Source organism: Arvicanthis niloticus, chromosome 2 (genome assembly GCF_011762505.2).
Source record: "Arvicanthis niloticus isolate mArvNil1 chromosome 2, mArvNil1.pat.X, whole genome shotgun sequence".
Classification (NCBI taxonomy): Eukaryota; Metazoa; Chordata; class Mammalia; order Rodentia; family Muridae; genus Arvicanthis; species Arvicanthis niloticus.
The window spans coordinates 115,662,600-115,679,447 of NC_047659.1; the positions used below are offsets into that span (position 1 = coordinate 115,662,600).

At 44.2% G+C, this 16,848-nt stretch overlaps 1 protein-coding gene across 8 annotated transcripts in view; it reads left to right on the forward strand.

Moving 5' to 3' along the window:
• The window catches only part of Rin2 (Ras and Rab interactor 2), a 201,180-nt gene that overhangs the window by 149,547 nt on the left and 34,785 nt on the right, over positions 1–16,848 (forward strand). For all 8 annotated transcript variants that reach the window (XM_076929902.1, XM_034495200.2, XM_076929903.1 and 5 more), the window contains 3 exons: positions 9,110–9,302; positions 12,664–12,775; positions 15,104–15,176. In XM_076929902.1, the coding sequence (XP_076786017.1) occupies positions 9,110–9,302; positions 12,664–12,775; positions 15,104–15,176 (378 nt within the window). The remainder of the gene's footprint in view (positions 1–9,109; positions 9,303–12,663; positions 12,776–15,103; positions 15,177–16,848) is intronic.

Below are 16,848 nucleotides of genomic sequence, written 5' to 3' on the forward strand. Positions count from 1 at the left end.
AGAGAAGGCCAGTATCTAAGGTTGAACATAGGAGCCCCAGAATGAAGCTCAAACCAAATATGCATGAGCATCTACCTCCTCTTGCTCAGGAGCAAGGACTATGCACATACTACCTCCCACTTAAGCCTCTGGTCACGCCTGCTCTGTTGCTGAGCTTAAACGTGGTTCATGTGAGATCAGCATGTGAAGGGATAATGCTTTGGAGATGTACAGACAGCAGTGAGGAGATTCCACCCATGGGTAACCTGTAGCTGAAGGAGATTGGCGGGGGAGGCTAGGAGTTGAACTCAGTTTTGTCAGGTCAGAGGAAGCCAGATAGAGCAATGGACGGTCAAGAATAGCTTAGCCCTGTGAGAGTGTGGTTAGCATGTATCTGGGGTTCTAGCTCCACCACCAGAGAAATTAATAAAGTTGGAGCAGTTTAAGCTTAGCAAGGTGGGGCAAACCAAACAAAGACTAGATCTTACAAGCTGGGCTGGTCTTCTCTATGAATCCAAGAGAAAGATGTGTAAATATTAATACAGGAAAAAGATTCTTGCTTTCTAATCTAAGATGTCATACCCCATATTTCAATCCTCTTTCCTATTCCTTTCTCTCCTGTCTTTAGTATTAACTCATGAGTTCTTTAAGCTAATTTTCCTTTTATATATTTTTACTTTCCTTTAAAAAAGGTCAATTTCAGCTCTCTACCCTGGTTAGGAAATACTGTTGTAAAAGGACACTATGACATTGTAGTTTAAAGACCTGACTTGGCTTTAGCTTTTAGTCTACAGTTGGACATTGCATTCCATAAAACGGAAAAAGTGGCTCGTTCCAATGTGCAGAACAGATTTGTAAAAACTGATAAAGATAGACTAATAAAGCGGGGATGAGGTGAATGAAATGTGATCAATCCTTTATAAGATTGGGGGTGGGCCGGGGCTGGAGTCAGAATGACAAACACTCTGGCATCAGATTTCTTCAAGCTACATCTAGAGTCAAAAGTTACTGTGCAGGTCCATGGTAGAGCTCTTTCCTAGCATGAAAAAGGTCTTGGGTTCTATCCCTAACATTGAAACACAAGTAAGTAAAAATAAAGTATAGAAAGCCCACTAGGAACCTTAGGGAATGGCCTTCAAGATTCAAATACAGCAAAGGGAGAACATTCAAGGGGCACTTGACTGGAGATCCAGGAGAAGCCTCGCAAAGCAAGAGTTACTAAGGTCCCACTGTTAGACCCTAAGATCCAAACCGGGGGACACACTTCCACAGAAACACTCATGGACAGGGGGTTCGATGCAAAAGCAAGAGGTTTATTGATTCCAGTGCACTGGGGTTCTCCTGCAGGCAGGCTAGAGGAACCCCGAGCTACAGCTAAGAGCAGTTTTTATACCATTTTTACAGTGTTTACGAGGGAAGTTTTACAATCACCTTTTAGACAATGTTAACCCCAAAGGCTGACCTCAAATGGCTGTTCCTACGCCCGGTTTCTTGGCAACATTATCTTATGACAATGAGTGTTATACCATAGCTCCTGTTTACCCAGGTGTATTGCTCTAAGGACCCAGCTTCCTGATAACCTTTTAACTCTCTTATCTTGGGCCCTTTTCCTGGAATGTATGTACGTGTCTTTGGAATGTGCTCCTCCCGGAACGTGTCTCTGGAGAGGTTAATTTTTAAGTTTAGGCTGAGACCTGAGATTTCTTCACCACCACCAAGTTCTTAAAACCTCAGACCTCAGGCAGCCTATACCCAACATAGTCACTGGCCTGGAAGACACAGGCATTGGCATCTCTTCCAAAAAGTAAGGGTTCCACATCTTTGTAGGGCCCAAGGGAAGAAAAGAGGGGGTTCTGGGTCAGAGGTTAGGAGTTGGGAAGCAGGAAATAAAAGCCAAACCATCCACTAAGTTGTCATAATTATGGGTACCCCAAGGTGTGTAAGCATGTATGCGCGCATGCACACGCGGGCGCACACACACTCATTGTCTCACTTACTCAAACCTTCCCAGTGTCTCCAAATGACTAGATTTCCATGGCTCATCAGTAAGCTCCTAAGTAGAAGCAAAATAGAGACCTTGATCAAGCATAAAGATGTCTTTGCAAGTGAAGGTGGGCCTTGAACATAGCCAATTCCAAGGCACAATTGTGAGCATTTGTGCTGAGTAGACACAGGCTCTCACACGAGAGCATAGGTCGAGCAAGGAGCCAGGTGGGTTTAGTTAATTTCATTGAGTTGTCAATCAAATTTTTAAAGTTTATTTTGTCCACATGTAGGTGTGTTGGGGGTAGGGCATGGTAGTGCTTGTGCCATGGTGCACACATGTGGAGGTTATCTGTTAGGAGTCTCACCTTTTGTCTTGCTGAGTTAGGGGCTCTCTTGTTTTTGCTGCTGTACTTCAGGGTAGATGATCATTGGCCTTTTGAGAGATTCTATGTTGGGAAAGCTTCCTGTCTTGGCCTCCCATTTCACTCTAGGGATGCTGGGATTATCACATGCACTTTTACCTGGGTTCTAGATAATGGAAGTCAGGTTTTAAGGCTTGTGTGGACAGTGCTTTTACTAGCTCTGAACCACCTCCCTAGCCTACAGGGTTTATTTTAACGACAAACACACAACAAACCTTTTATCCTTAAAAGAAAAATGAGACACATACTATCTTAAATGGGGGGAAAAAAAAAGGTGTCCAATTTTTAAAAGTCCTAGTTGCTCAACGCAATATAGATGTTCTTTTACACACAAAGAGAGGATCTAGGGATCTTTTTGTTGTATTTGTTTTTATAAGCTTCCTGCATTTTGTTCTGACAATGGGAAGACAAAATTAGAATTGTTTAAAGATCTTAATTGTCTTTATTTTCAATTGTGGGATGGAACAACATATCATTCCATAAAACAGAAAGAGAGTAGCCATGAGCTGAAGAGACAGGAGGTTGTTTTATAGCCAGAAACAAGAATGATTTTTTTTTAAATTGGTTTGGGTCTTTCCAAGTAACTTTCCTTGTAAGGTGGGAAGAGGAAGAGAGATACAGGACAGTCTCAGGAGGCTGCCTAACCCAGACAATCCAGGAGGTGGGGCCCTGAGAAATGGAGGTAGGAGGGTTACAAGTTTGAGCCAGCCTGGCTACGTAGTGAAACCTGGACTTAAAAAAGCAGAAAGGGGCTGGGTGTGATGATGGCATACAACTTTAATCCCAGCACTGGGGAGGCAGAGGCAGGCAGAACTCTGAGGCCAGTCTGGTCTGCATAACAAATCCTAGGATAGTCAGGGATACACAGAAAGACATTGTCTCAGAAAAAAAAAATGATGATGATGATGATGGAGGAGGAAGGTGAGGAGGAGAAGGAAGATGAGGAAGAAGAGATTCTTATATCTGGAAAATTATGGACTGAATTTACTCTGCTAATATTTTTCTGACTGAAACAACTTCACACCAATTTTAATTAACTAAATCAGCTAATTAATAATTAATATATCTATTTTGGGCAGAGCCAGGAATCAAACCCAAGACCATGCCCATCCTATGCTACACACCCTAACCTCAAATTTTTATATATTTTTACTTTACTGTCTCACATTTCATTGGTTAAAAAACAAAACTAAACTGTAAAGTCAAAATAAAGACTTCTGGTGTGTTTGGATGACGCCTGGAAGAGGAAGCAGTGTTCTGGAATGTTCAAGAAGACATCTGGATATACCATGGTCTCTAGAACTAGTGCTACACTGTGGCCTCTTCTGACTTCAGGCTCTGATCAGAAAGTGAAAGAGTATCTCTCCTTGACTCTGCTGCTCAGCCACAGTTTCTCAGAGATGAGCCCAATCCTGCTGATTCTAATGAAACTAAGTCCAGCATCACCCTGGCTGTTTTGCTGAGAGTTCTCTTTCTCACTGACCCCTCCACCTCCTCCAACTATGAATGCCCAGTTCCCAGAAATGAAGAAAATGAAAAGGCCCCTCATCCCACACTCCGAAGAGCCATAAGTAAGGTGTGACCTAGGGACAACAGGTGCTTGAGAGCTCTGTTGGAATACTCAGCTGTCTAACTTAGAGCCATAATGCTGGGCTCTTGTTTCCATGGAAACAGATGTAGGCTGAGTTTTCCAGTGGGTATTTATTTTCCTCCCTCTGTCCTCTCCCCTGTCCTGCTTCTCACTCTCTTGTTGGCCCTCCTCCTCTCCTCAAATGGTCCCTTTTGTTTTTATATCATATGTGTGCATTATTAAATGTAGATGCTTCATATGAGAGAAAATATACAATATCTCATCTTGTTACTCTTTTTGGTGCCCCTGCATTTAACTCCCCTTTGTCCTACCAGGCTCCTCCTCTTTTCCTAATGATCTTTTATCTACTGGACTTGGCATACATCCACACTTGCTCACTTGCTTGCTCTCGGGCAAGTGAGCCTTAAGGCAGAGTCACCACGTGGTGTTGGAGGTACCATTTACAAATAAAACAGTAATGCTCAGAAAGGGAGCCAGTCAAAGTCTCACATGTCTGGACCAGCTAGGAGAGGGACGTCAGGCCTCCACCCTTGAGGCTGGCCCCTGGGACATCTCACTGTGACTATGTCATTATGTGCCTGGATTGTATCATGGGATGCCTTACTACCTTTCTGAGCTGTACACCCTTTGTCAGCATTCATTTACATGGAGACACCTGTCTGTCTTAGTAGTTGCTGGGTTTTGTTACTCTCAGATAGGCCTGTATTAGGTGGGATTCCCTAGAAGCAGAGGGATTCTTGTACAGATGGTTTCTGGAGGGAGGCACTTGGGAGCAGGGGGATAGAAAGGGAAACAAGGCCAAAACAAACAAACAAAAAGCAAAATCTCTAAATCTCACTCCAGAGATGTCCCATCTTGAGACAAGAAGGTCACTCCCTTCTCCAGCCACATCTGTATGTTATGAGCAATGCTTGCTTCCCAGGGAGAGGGCACAGCAGTTCTCAACCTGTGGGTCACAGCCCCCTTAGGGGTTACATATCAGATATTCTGAACATCAGATAGTGCATTATGATTCATAACAGTAGCAAAACTACATTTCTGAAGTAGCAATGAAACAATTTTATGGTTAGGGGTCACCACATGAGGAACTGTATTAAAAGGTCGTAGCCTTAGGAAGGTTGAGAACCACTGGGTTAGATACAACTTTGCAGGCATTTCCAGGAGAATGAGAAGGCTCTACGCTGTTGGTAGCCAATGTCCTTAACAACCAGAATGTGGGCTCCTGTCCTGGAAAGAGAACTCTGTAAGGGGTGAGAGCATGCACCTGACAGTCCGTATTTCATCCATCAGCTCTTTTCTGAAGATTATCCCTGATAAAAAGCCACTTTGTCCTGTAATAATACACTATAAACCTCACATGGCTGGCTGGATCAAGTCAATACCAAAGACTAATTGCAAGGTCTAATTTATGGTTTCTTCTTTATGAGGCTCCATGAATCTTACTCACCATCTTCCTGTCTGGGGCCCTGGCTGCTTAGGCTAAGGCCAATCATTAAAGCAAAGAGTACACACACACACACACACACACACACACACACACACACACATACACACACACACACACACACACAAACACACACACACATATACACACACACATACACACACACACACTAAAACAGAAAAAAACGAGGAAGATTTGTGGGATGTGACCATCTAAGGAGAAACAAAATACCTTCTTACTTGCTTGACACATGTGAGAGGAGAACCCCACAGTTAAACACTGTCAGATTTGGACTTGTTAAAGTTTAATAAAGTGATGATGGTGGGAATTGTTGGGTTATGTTTTTCTGGGTTACTTTGGCTTGGCTTGGTTTGGTTTGGTTTGGTTTGGTTTGGTTTGGTTTGGTTTGGTTTGGTTTGACGTGCTGAGGAACCTACTGAGGGTCTTGAACATACTAGGCAAGCACTATACTGCCATATGTCCCTGGCTCTAAAATATTTATTTTCAACTTCAAACATTCCTTTAGTGGCGTGTTACCACTCCCCACCCCCACCCCCCACCCCACCCCCGCTCCAGTCCCCTAACAAAACCAAATAGCAAACTGATCAGTACCCAAAGTGCACATTTCCTGCTTAGCTCTCCAGCCAAGTGACACATACATCGGAGTCCTCACATGCACAAGATCCATGTTTCCCAGAGCCCGGGAGAACTACAGTGGCTCTGGTCCATTAGGACCTACAGAATCAGAATTGTGAGGGGTCAAAACCAGGACTCTGTGGCTTCACCAGTCCCACACTCAAAACTTTGGCAAAGTATAGAGTCTTTAAATGTGGCTCTAGTTGGAGCCCCTGCATTCTCATACCCGCATCCTGCCTCAAAGCGTGTCATTGACTTGACCTGGGGAGCACTGTCACTGTCGACTCTCTTTAAGTTTTTCTGATGGTCCTTGTAGATGGCCAGGGTGGAGAGCAGTGGTCATCAGTTAACTCACCTGTGCAATAGAGATTTTAGCACCAGCTTCCCTTGAAAGAGTTTGTTCTTTTACCTCTATGAATAGTCACTTAGAACCCCCAGAGGGACTTCAGGGGGTTTACAAAAAGGACAGCTGGCATCTCACTGGCTTGATCTCCTGGGTTCAAGTGATTCTTCTGCTTCGGGCTCTTGTGTAAATGGTGTTTTAGCTATGCATCTAGAAGAAGAAATATGAGGCTGTTTAGATCTGTATAAAAACCAAGACACTGGAGCCAGGGGTGGGATGGTCCCTGGTCTTCCCAGTGCTCTCGTTCAGCAACAGAGGTGGTCATCACGGGTTGGCTGTTTCTGAGGACTGGCATCGCCCACATGAACAATCTCATGTCTCCTTTCTGCAGCCCTCCACTCTCCCATTCTTCCTAGTCTTGAGGCTTTATCCAGTACACACCCTGGGTGTGTGTTTAATGACTGACTGTATTCCACATGGAGCCTACGTCTTTGGCCACAAAGATCAAGTCTCATGTTCCTGCTGCCTGTTTCAAGACTATGCTGGAGACTTGTTTCCTCAGAACCAGGAAAAGTGTTAGTGCTAGGAGATGGAGAGAATACCCAGAGCTAAGCAACCTTGGACTAGAATTTCAGGACTCTTCTCCCAAGCATGGACATGCCCTTGATCAAGATCTGGCCTCTGATTCTTTTCTTGTGCTGTGTTCTGTTTTGTTTTTGAAATAGGATCTCACCTGTAGCCTTGGCTGGCCTGGAACTCACTATGCAAATCAAGCTGCCCTCTAACTCAAAGCCATCCAAACTTCTGGGGTTAAAGGCCTGTGTTTGACTGCCTGTGATTTCTTGTTCCTTCTTCCTCCTTTTCCAAGTGCCAGAATCACATCATTGGTACACAGTGTGTGCCTAGACCAGCACCCTCTTTAAAACCAACATCCTAGTTCGTAGTGTAGTGCCTCAAGAAGGAAGTGATCGCGTGCTTGTCAAGTTCAGCAGCTCCATACATCCTCAGGCCTCGATTTGCTCATTCCTCACCTACAATTAAATGTTGGCATTGAAGGAGGCTTGTTTGTTGATATGATTCACAAATCATTAAACCTCCCCCATTTGGAGGACATGAGTCGCTCCGGGTTTTTTAGTGGATTCATAACATTCTGTAGTCCTTGCCGTTACCACACACCACATTTCCTACAACTCCCAAAGACACCTGGCACCTGTTCATCCTTGATACTCATCTCCCTCTCCTTTATTCTCAGCCGACCACTAACCTACTTTCTCTCCCTAAGACTTTTCCCATTCTGAACTTGTGTAATAGAGTCAGATGATACTGTGACCTTAGCTCAGTGCCCCATTGACCCACCCCCACAACAGGCGATGGACTTGCATACCTGGCTTTTCTCATTTAACATGGTGTTCTCCCGGTGCATCTTGTGGTAGCATTCTACTTTGTAGCTGAGTAATAGAGCTTAGCCTTTTATCAGTAGTAGCATTTTGGGTTGCTCTTCTGTTTTCTTATGGTTTTTTTGGTTTTTTTTGTTTTTGTTTTTTGTTTTTTTTTTTTTTAGTTGTTTATTTGTAGGGTTTTGGTTGCTTGCTTGTTGTTGAGGCAGGGGTCTCACTATGTACCCCCGACTGACCTTGAATTCACAGAGACCTGCCTTAGCTCTACTGCCTGGCTGCTGAGATTAAAGGCATGTGCCACCTCAGCACACCCAACTGTAAAAAGCTTTTAGGACATATATGTGTTGGCTTTTAGGAATAATGTCAAGGGGATTTTATGAACATCACATGCAGCTCCATTGAATTCTGATATTTTTATTATCCATAATGTTGGGGCTAAAGAATGTTTAGGCTTGTAAGAAGAAATGAAAACCAATCATTTAGATACAGAATGAATATCCTCTGGTGTGTTTTGCCTGCAAAGCACAACAGAACTTGTGTTCATGACAAGTGCTTTTAAGCATTTAGACCTCAGGCGTCCCTTAAGTCTGAAATTTAGCAGTTTGAAGGTCTGTCCTCCAAGTAACAAATACTTTAGCCCTAAACCAAACAGTGTTTATGGTGCTTAGGACCTTTTGAAAATACGGGTAAGAAACAGTGATCATGGGAGTGTTCACATAACTGGGTTTAATGGCTTGCCTTTTCTTTGACTATTTGTGTTTATTGTATTGCTTGTTCCTTGACTATTTGCATCTATTGTATTGCTAGACCCTCAACCCAGAACTGACCTTAATATATGTATGCGATCAAAATGGTATAAAAGCATAAAGGAGGAGAGGGGATGGGGTAGGGGGTTCTAGGGAGGGGAAATGGGGAAAGGGGATGACATCTGTATTGTAAATAAATAAAATATCCAAAAAAAGAATCATAGCTTTATATTTAATGTACTCATTTCTTTAACATAATAATGTATTTATAGTTAATCCATAGCTAATGTGACTGTGAATCCTTAACATAATGTTGTATCTTATTCACAGTAAAAATTTAATATATACTGAATTGTGTATATTTTTAAAAGGAAAGAAACATAATAAACTCTAATTTTATGGAGAAAAAATATACAGGTAGAATGAAATAGGAAACATGTCTGTCCTCTATACCTTTAGACTGAAGGGTGGTGACCCTGTGGTGTACATATGCTGGGACAGATCTGACCAGTGAGTTCCAGGAGATAGCATCTGTCATTGAGCCCCGTTCTTTTCCTTTTTCTAGCATGGTGAGACACAAGGATGGTGGCTATTCTGAAGACAAGGATGGGAAGACATGTCCCCGAGACTCTGGCTATGACAGCCTCTCCAACAGGCTCAGCATTCTGGACCGGCTCCTGCATACCCATCCCATATGGCTGCAGCTCAGTCTGAGTGAGGAGGAGGCAGCAGAAGTCCTGCAGGCCCAGCCTCCTGGAGTAAGAGCCAAGACTCAGAAGTTGAGGCAGGAATGCTGCTGCCTGACAGAGAAACACTTAGAGATGTTGCCAGATAGTTCTTTCCAGCTTCTGGGTCATGTGGCTTCCAGTGTAGACATCAAATACAATACAGAAAAAATTCTGGGCTCCATAAGACAGTTTCTAGGAGTAGATACCTTTCCAGGCCTGTCTTCCTGTCTTTATTTGCTCAGTTATGGGACTGTATGGCTCAGCAGGGTGCCAGGGCATCAAAGGAAGGAGGAGTCCCTGGCCAGAGGCCTGGGCCTGACCTTCTGAGCCCAGTTCTGGATCCTTGGTAGCCCCTGATTCTCTTCTTTCATTCTGAGTCAATAGACCCTGTAGGACTCAGCCATTCATCTGGGAATACAACATTAGAAAGGTCTGTCACCACAGACTTGTCCTCTCAGACTACCAGTATTTTCCTTGCTTTTTCAGTAGCTTGCCATGTGAATCAGAATCTCATTCTGTTAGCAGCTACTAACTATCTGGGACCATTGCTTCCTGGATACTCACTCTAGCTAGATATGGTAGCCCATATCTGCAATCCTGGTACTTGGGAGGCTGAGGCAGAAGGATCTAGGTTTAAGACCAGCCTGGACAATAAAGACTATATGCAGATATATATATATATATATATATATATATATATATATATATATATATATGCACACAGACAGACAGACAGACATGACACTGGAGAATAGCTCAATAGATAAGGCACTGGTCATACAAAGTATGAGAACTAGAGTTTGGATCCACCAGCCTATTTGTGAGCTCTGGATTCAACTGAGCAATCTCAGTAAATATAGCACAGAGTAACTGACAAAGATGTCTGATATCAACTTTGGGTCTAAATAAATAAATAAATAAATACCACTTCACAACTCCATAAAAATTTCTTTAAAACAGACTACTACAACAACAACAAAACATTATTCAGTGACTGGCATATCCTGTGTTGTTCACCATGTCAAGGTCTCCCTGCCATTGTAGCTGTTTAAGTTCTAACACACTACAGTGAATGAAATTAGCAACTCTTTCTTCTTTGCTTCTTTCTTCCTTCCTGAAAACAGAAACAGACAGGACTGGAAATTCCATTAGAACACTGAGGGCTATGAGGGGCAACATTTGGTCATCTTTGGAGAGAATTCCTTACACAGCATACTGGGTTGCTGCCTCCAGGCTAGGTCTCTATGGTCAGAAACGTCTTCCTGGGAGCCTCTACTTTCTCCCAGTTGAAGTCTGTGCTTGTGCACTTCTGCCAAATGTTCTGGAGCAGAACATTACCCTGTAATTCCCCACCCTGCTGTTTCCCTCCTGGGGTGGGGCATAGCCATTCCTGTTGAGGCTTGTATGAGAAGCAAGCTAGCAGAGTAGTCTCTCTATCCACCTACCTGAGCTCTTGACAGAGTTTTCCTGACAAGATGGGGCAGGCTGAGGACAGGCGCCATGTGGACCAGAAGTGATAATGAGGATGAAGGAAAGGCAGGTGGCTAGAAGCGTGGTCCTGGTGGCATGAATGTACGAATGTACTGAAGATGATATGGCACCCTTAATTAAGCAAGAGACAGAGGTCTGTGGACAGCTCTGTAAGGAGCCAGAGTGTAGAGACAGCTGGTTTTTCTGTCATACCTACTCAGCACAGGCTTTTGTCAGGCAAAAGCAACTACAGATAATATGTGGCGGGAATAAGCAACTCTGCTTCAATACAGATTTACTCACAGAAACAGGGTCAGGGTGGGTGTGTTCTGCAAGTCTGATTTTGTCAGCCCCTGTGACTGCAGTGTTTTAGGAAGCAAAGCATGGAGGGTGTACTCCTGATCCCCTGGTCCCTAATTAGTCCTCAGGGAGGTCCCCAATTTTTTTTTTTTTTTTGAGACAGGGTTTCTCTTTGTAGCCTTAGCTGTCCTGGAGCTCTGTGTAGTCTTGGCTGTCCTGTAGAAGGGAACTGTGCTTCATCTCTGCGCCAACAGCTGCTCCTCAGAGCTTGGGCCCCTTACCCCAAACACATTCACCGAGGATGCTATTTGTGGGGAATCTGTCAGTTTTAATCTGTCCCAGATATATGAACCAGATGAGTCCCATGGATGCTGCACTGTTAATAGGGGAAGAAAAACTCAAAAGATTTTCTGATCACACCTTCCCCTGATAAGCATCATGGGTACCGTAACATAAAAAGAAGGGCAAAGATCATAGTGGTGGTGGGGGGAGGGGCTCATCTGTGAGATACTGTAGCAAGATAGAGAAGCCGAGAGTGTAAGGTTCGAATCCGGAGGAAAGAGCTAATCAAAGAACAAGACAGTGTAGGATCTTTAAGGAAGGGCCATTTGCTGTAGATGGGGACCACGACTTAGCCAAGGCCACCACACTACACACTTCATTTGACTTGTAGGCCAGGTGGATGATGCTTCCTGAAGCTGGAAGGACTCGACCTACACAGCAGGACGTGGCAGGCCTGTCTCTGCATGGACAGGCCCAGCAGTCTTGCCGTCCTTAATGGAAATTCTTTTGGTCTAAAACATGGAGGTGAAGACAATGTTGGGACCAGAGGTAGCAGCCTCAGTGTTGGCTGGGGTGAACGTCAGAGAACCCCCACCCACCTCGCAACGCCAGCAGCCATTTTTCTCCTTCTGAAGGTTTTTGCCATTGTCTGACTTGATGTACTATCTCATTTTTCTAAAAGAAGCTAGAAATTCATAGTCAAAAGTGAAAACTAAAACTATGAAGTAACCGCTTTTTCATTCTTAAATTCAAGTTCCTTTCATTAGCCAGTGAACTCAACAGTTTACCATCTACAGTTTGACCATGTGAACTTCGTTTAGAATTTGTTTCACCCACCAAGACACCTATTTGAGACATAAGCTAAGGCATTATACCTACCACAGTGAAAGAGTTACCAGAGTGCCACTGCCTCTGCAGGCAAGGGTTGGGTCAGAGGGAAAGCAGAATTCTTCTAAGCCCCTTTTGAATAAGTTATTTTTATTTCTTGTGCATTGATGTTTTGCCTGCATATATGTTTGTGTGAAGGTGTCCACTCCTCTGAAACTGAAGTTACAGACAGTTATGAGCTGCCATGTGGGCACTAGGAATTGAACCTAGGTCTTCTGGAAGAGCAGCTGGTGTTCTTGACCACTGAGCCATCTCTCCAGCTCCTAAGTCCCTTTTGAAAGTGAAGAGTCCTCAGTTAGCTCTGAGCTTTCTCTGTAGAGTGTTCTGCACCGAACTGCATACTCCTGCTGGGAAGGATGCTTTATTCATGGGGCATCAAATATAAGAAAAATTTATGTACCCAGGTTTCAATCTCCTTAACATGAGGTTTTTTTTTTTCCCCCCCTTCTAGATCTTTTTGGTTCGTAAATCCTCCAAAATGCAGAAGAAAGTCCTCTCCCTTCGCCTGCCCTGTGAATTCGGGTCACCTGTCAAAGAGTTTACTATAAAGGAAAGTACATACAGTAAGTGCTGGGTAGTGAGGGCAAGGCTGCTGGGAAGGAGCCTGGACTTTGATTCAGACAGATGAGTTTAGTACTGGAATTTAGCTTTGGCTTTCCCATTTCTACAGTGAGACGATGTTAACCTCTGAGCAATTCATAGGCCAGTTAAACAATCCATACATACTGTGTGTACCCTGAGGCTTGGCACATGATAGGGGCTGAGTGTAGACTGTCTTTCTTGCCCTGTCCCCTGTTGGATACAGTATAGATTTGATGCCTGGGTTTACTGATGACTAAATCACAGAGCAACAGAGCCCTCTTAAAAGGTCTAATGCCAAAACATGTATCTACACATCTTCATGACTAAATGAGCCTGGAGCATACAAGTTCCCGCCAGGTAGTCACTGTTCAGTCTTCTGTGAAAGGCAGTTAATCAAAATGAATCCAGCCCCATGAGCAGATGACTAGCTGACTAGCTGAAGATTTGCAGGGAGTTGGTGCTCCGCACTGTTTGGTTTCCTTCTGTTGTCTCCTTTCTGGTCATTGAAAATGTGGAGTTTCGAGAGGCCAAGTTTTAAATAAAAGAGGGAACACACAGTTCTGAGGTACTGCCAGTCTCCAAGAAAGGGTCAGGAAATGGATCTGCACAACAGTGGGGAGATCTGAAAATTCTAGGTTAGCGAGCTGAGGGGTGAAGGCCAGGAGAGTTGGGGAGCCTTGAGGATGGAGCGTGTCTTGGTCCCTGCATTTGAAGGTACTGAGGCTAATTGACGGGCAGGCATGAGATTCCCTTACATCTGTGTCCAGTCTCCTTAAGCCAATGACCTTGCATAGAATCCATGGAAGTGACATTCCTGGCACAGGAAACGCCAGGCTGCTTCTGGTCCAAGTATAAACCCAGAACTCACACAATCAAGCATGGCTGGGAAACAGGACCCCCAGGCAGGTTGAACCTGGGGAAGAATTAAACACAGTGGGAGATGATCCAACATCATGTTTCAGACCCACTGCCATTTTAAAAACAGTGAGTGTATCGTAAGTTAATAAATAACGAATTTACGTTAAATTGATCCCGTCATTCTGAGTTGGCTTTTGAAAGGTTGCTGACCTAACCAGCAACAAGTTCTCCTAGCTTTTAAGTCCCTCTCAATTTCTAAAGTTCCCCATGACAAGGAAACCACTTCCTTTCTTCTGAAGCACACTCACTGTCAGGGAGCCTCATGCCCCACCCCCAACCTTGTTTATTGAGTTTCCTGAAGCCAGGAGTTTTTGTTGTTGTTGTTGTTGTTGTTGTTGTTGTTGTTGTTGTTGTTTCCTCCATTAGTTTCTAAGACTTCAGTCATCTCCCTCTAATCCTCCCCAAGGGACTTCCAAGTGACTGAAAGAGTTAGTTTATACAAAGCATTATCCTATCCATATTGGCTTACTGCAGGCCTGAGTCCTGAGATAATGATATCTACCCAGCATGCCTGTCTTCTACACAAATTGGGGTGGGAGAAGGACTTACTACAGTGACAAATATTTTAGCGTTATTTCTGGAGGGTGGAATGAACACCACCATTATTCAGGTATAGTTCTTTCACGTAAGATATTTCATTAAAAACAAATTCTATTCTACTGTCATCCTTCTGGCTGGCAAGGAGCTGTTCCTGTCTGTTTCACAGGTGAGATGGAGGCGGTTGGCCAAGGGATGAGGATTAGAAAACAAGCCACCCCTGCCCCCACCATTTGGGAGCCATACGTGTGGCAACAGCATCTTGTCAGAAAGCATCTTTTATTTGGGAGCTTGTGTGATGCGGCCAGAGAGGACCAGACTTTCGAATCTTTATGTAGAATGTATCTCAGAACTGATTTCTAGAGCCCTTAAACTGACCTCCAGGTTCACGTTCCTCTGCCTTGTGCCTACATGAGAGGGCTCCTGACTTGTCAAAGGGAGTATAGCACTGAAGGTCCATGATCTAAGAAGAAAGGTTGGGGTGGGGGAAACCTTTGACCCACTACTGATGAGTGTTGGTGGCTTCTCAGTGCAGCCAGATGAGCCCTTGCCCCTGCCCAACTCTGCGCTCTGAACTTCAAAACAAACAGAAAGGTTGTTGTGCAAGGGAGTGTTTACCATGCATGGAGCGTGTGCTTACAGTGAGTCAGGGAGACCGCCCTCGGCCTCCTGGCTGTTTAAAGCTGGGTCTGGCTGTCAGACAACCCCCTCACAGCTGGTTTGGATAAGCTGCACAGTAGTCTGAGAGGGTGGAGACAGGCCTACATATGCTGTGTTAGATGCCCTTCCTTCCCAGACACACTCAGGAAGATTCAGCCACCTTCTGGGATCTCTCTCTCTCTTTTTTTTTCTAGCCTTTTCCCTGGAAGGCTCAGGAATCAGCTTTGCAGATTTGTTCCGGCTCATTGCTTTCTACTGCATCAGCAGGTAAGGATTCTGAACAGCTCATGACTTGAAGGACCCGCTTGTTGTGTGATACGATCTGGACATTTGTCTGGAGAAGGCTGGTCACCTATGAGATGTCAGAGAAGGATTTGCCACTTAAGATGTTCACCCCATTCCAATATTAAGCTAAAGATGAAAACAACGGCCTGGCCCTCCAGATGCAAATTCTCACTAATATGGTTATTCAAGCTGGTCCCATGGCTCCTGATTGCTAGACCCATTCACCAGGAAACATACCTACACAATACATAAACAGATGCCCACATACCAATATACCTACCTGTATAACCAGATGCATCCATAAGAACATAGCAGGGGAGATGAGAGAGAGAGAGAGAGAGAGAGAGAGAGAGAGAGAGAGAGAGAGAGAGAGAGAGAGAGAGAGCCAGTACATAGTACATAAACCTATAACTACTTGTCAAGGTCCCCAATAGTGTTTTTGAAAACGACAGGGAACAGAGCCCATTCTCAAATATGGATTCTTTAAACCAACCCATAAATTCCACACAGTTCCTCTTCAGGACACCTGGGTGCTCATACACTCTCCAAGGCTGAAAGGATGTGAGTTGTAAGTTTCTATTATGATTCTTTTCTTTACACGAATAACAGCTTTTCAAAGTCAGCGTTCTTATGCCAGAGTTTGTAGCTAAGTGGTAAAGCATTTGCTTACAAAGCTTGAGGCGCTGGGTTTAAGCCCTAGCAATGCCAAAGAACAAAACAAAAAACAGCCAAATGAAGCCAGTGCTCTTGCAATGATTAAGCAAAGAAACTCTTGCTGCCTGCAGAAGTTGGCCTTGCCTGCTTCTCTTCCTTCTTGTCTTCCTTCCTTCCTTCCTTCCTTCCTTCCTTCCTTCCTTCCTTCCTTCCTTCCTTCCTTTTGAATTTTTATTTTATCTTATGCATATGAGTGTTTGCCAGAATGCATGTCTGTGTACTACAATCATACCTGGTGCCCACAGAGGTCAGAAGAGGGCATCAGCTCCCCTGGAACTAGAGTTATGGATGGTCGTGAGCCACATGGGTGCTAGGAATAAAACCCAGGTCCTCTGGTAAGTGTGCTCTTAATGGTTGAACCAGTTCTCCAGCTTGGTCTTTGCCTGTTTTAACCCAGTCTGGCTTCCTTAGCTGTTCTGTTTGCTCACTGTAGTGACTACAGGGAAATATCTTTTCAGAGCTCATAACTCATACGGCCGTCTCACTGAGGCTGGAGAGTCATTTTAGTTTGGCCCAGTTTATTTTAACTTAAGGATTAGATTGTTTTGCATCCAACATCCTATTGATTTTCTCTGCCTGGCATAACAACTAAGCTCTCAGGCTAGCTGAAGCTGCCCAGTGAATGGCCTGAGGAAGAGGAGGCTTCTCCAGAGGAGACTATAGCCCTGCTCACTAGCAGGAAGAAAGTGAGGGCAGCTCCCAGGATGGACAGTGCCTGCTTGATGAGCTCTCCCAAAGGGATTCTCCAGGGTAGGGTCACGGTCCCTGGAGCCTGTGTGCTTTACTTCTAGACATCTGAGGAACAACTGCTCATAACACATCTTTTTCAATTAAGAGAATGAGGGCATTGCCTAGCTGAATACAATGTCACTTCTTTTTCTTTGGCATTTTAAAATTGAACTAAATATATTCGTATTTAATGCACACATGCAATAACCCA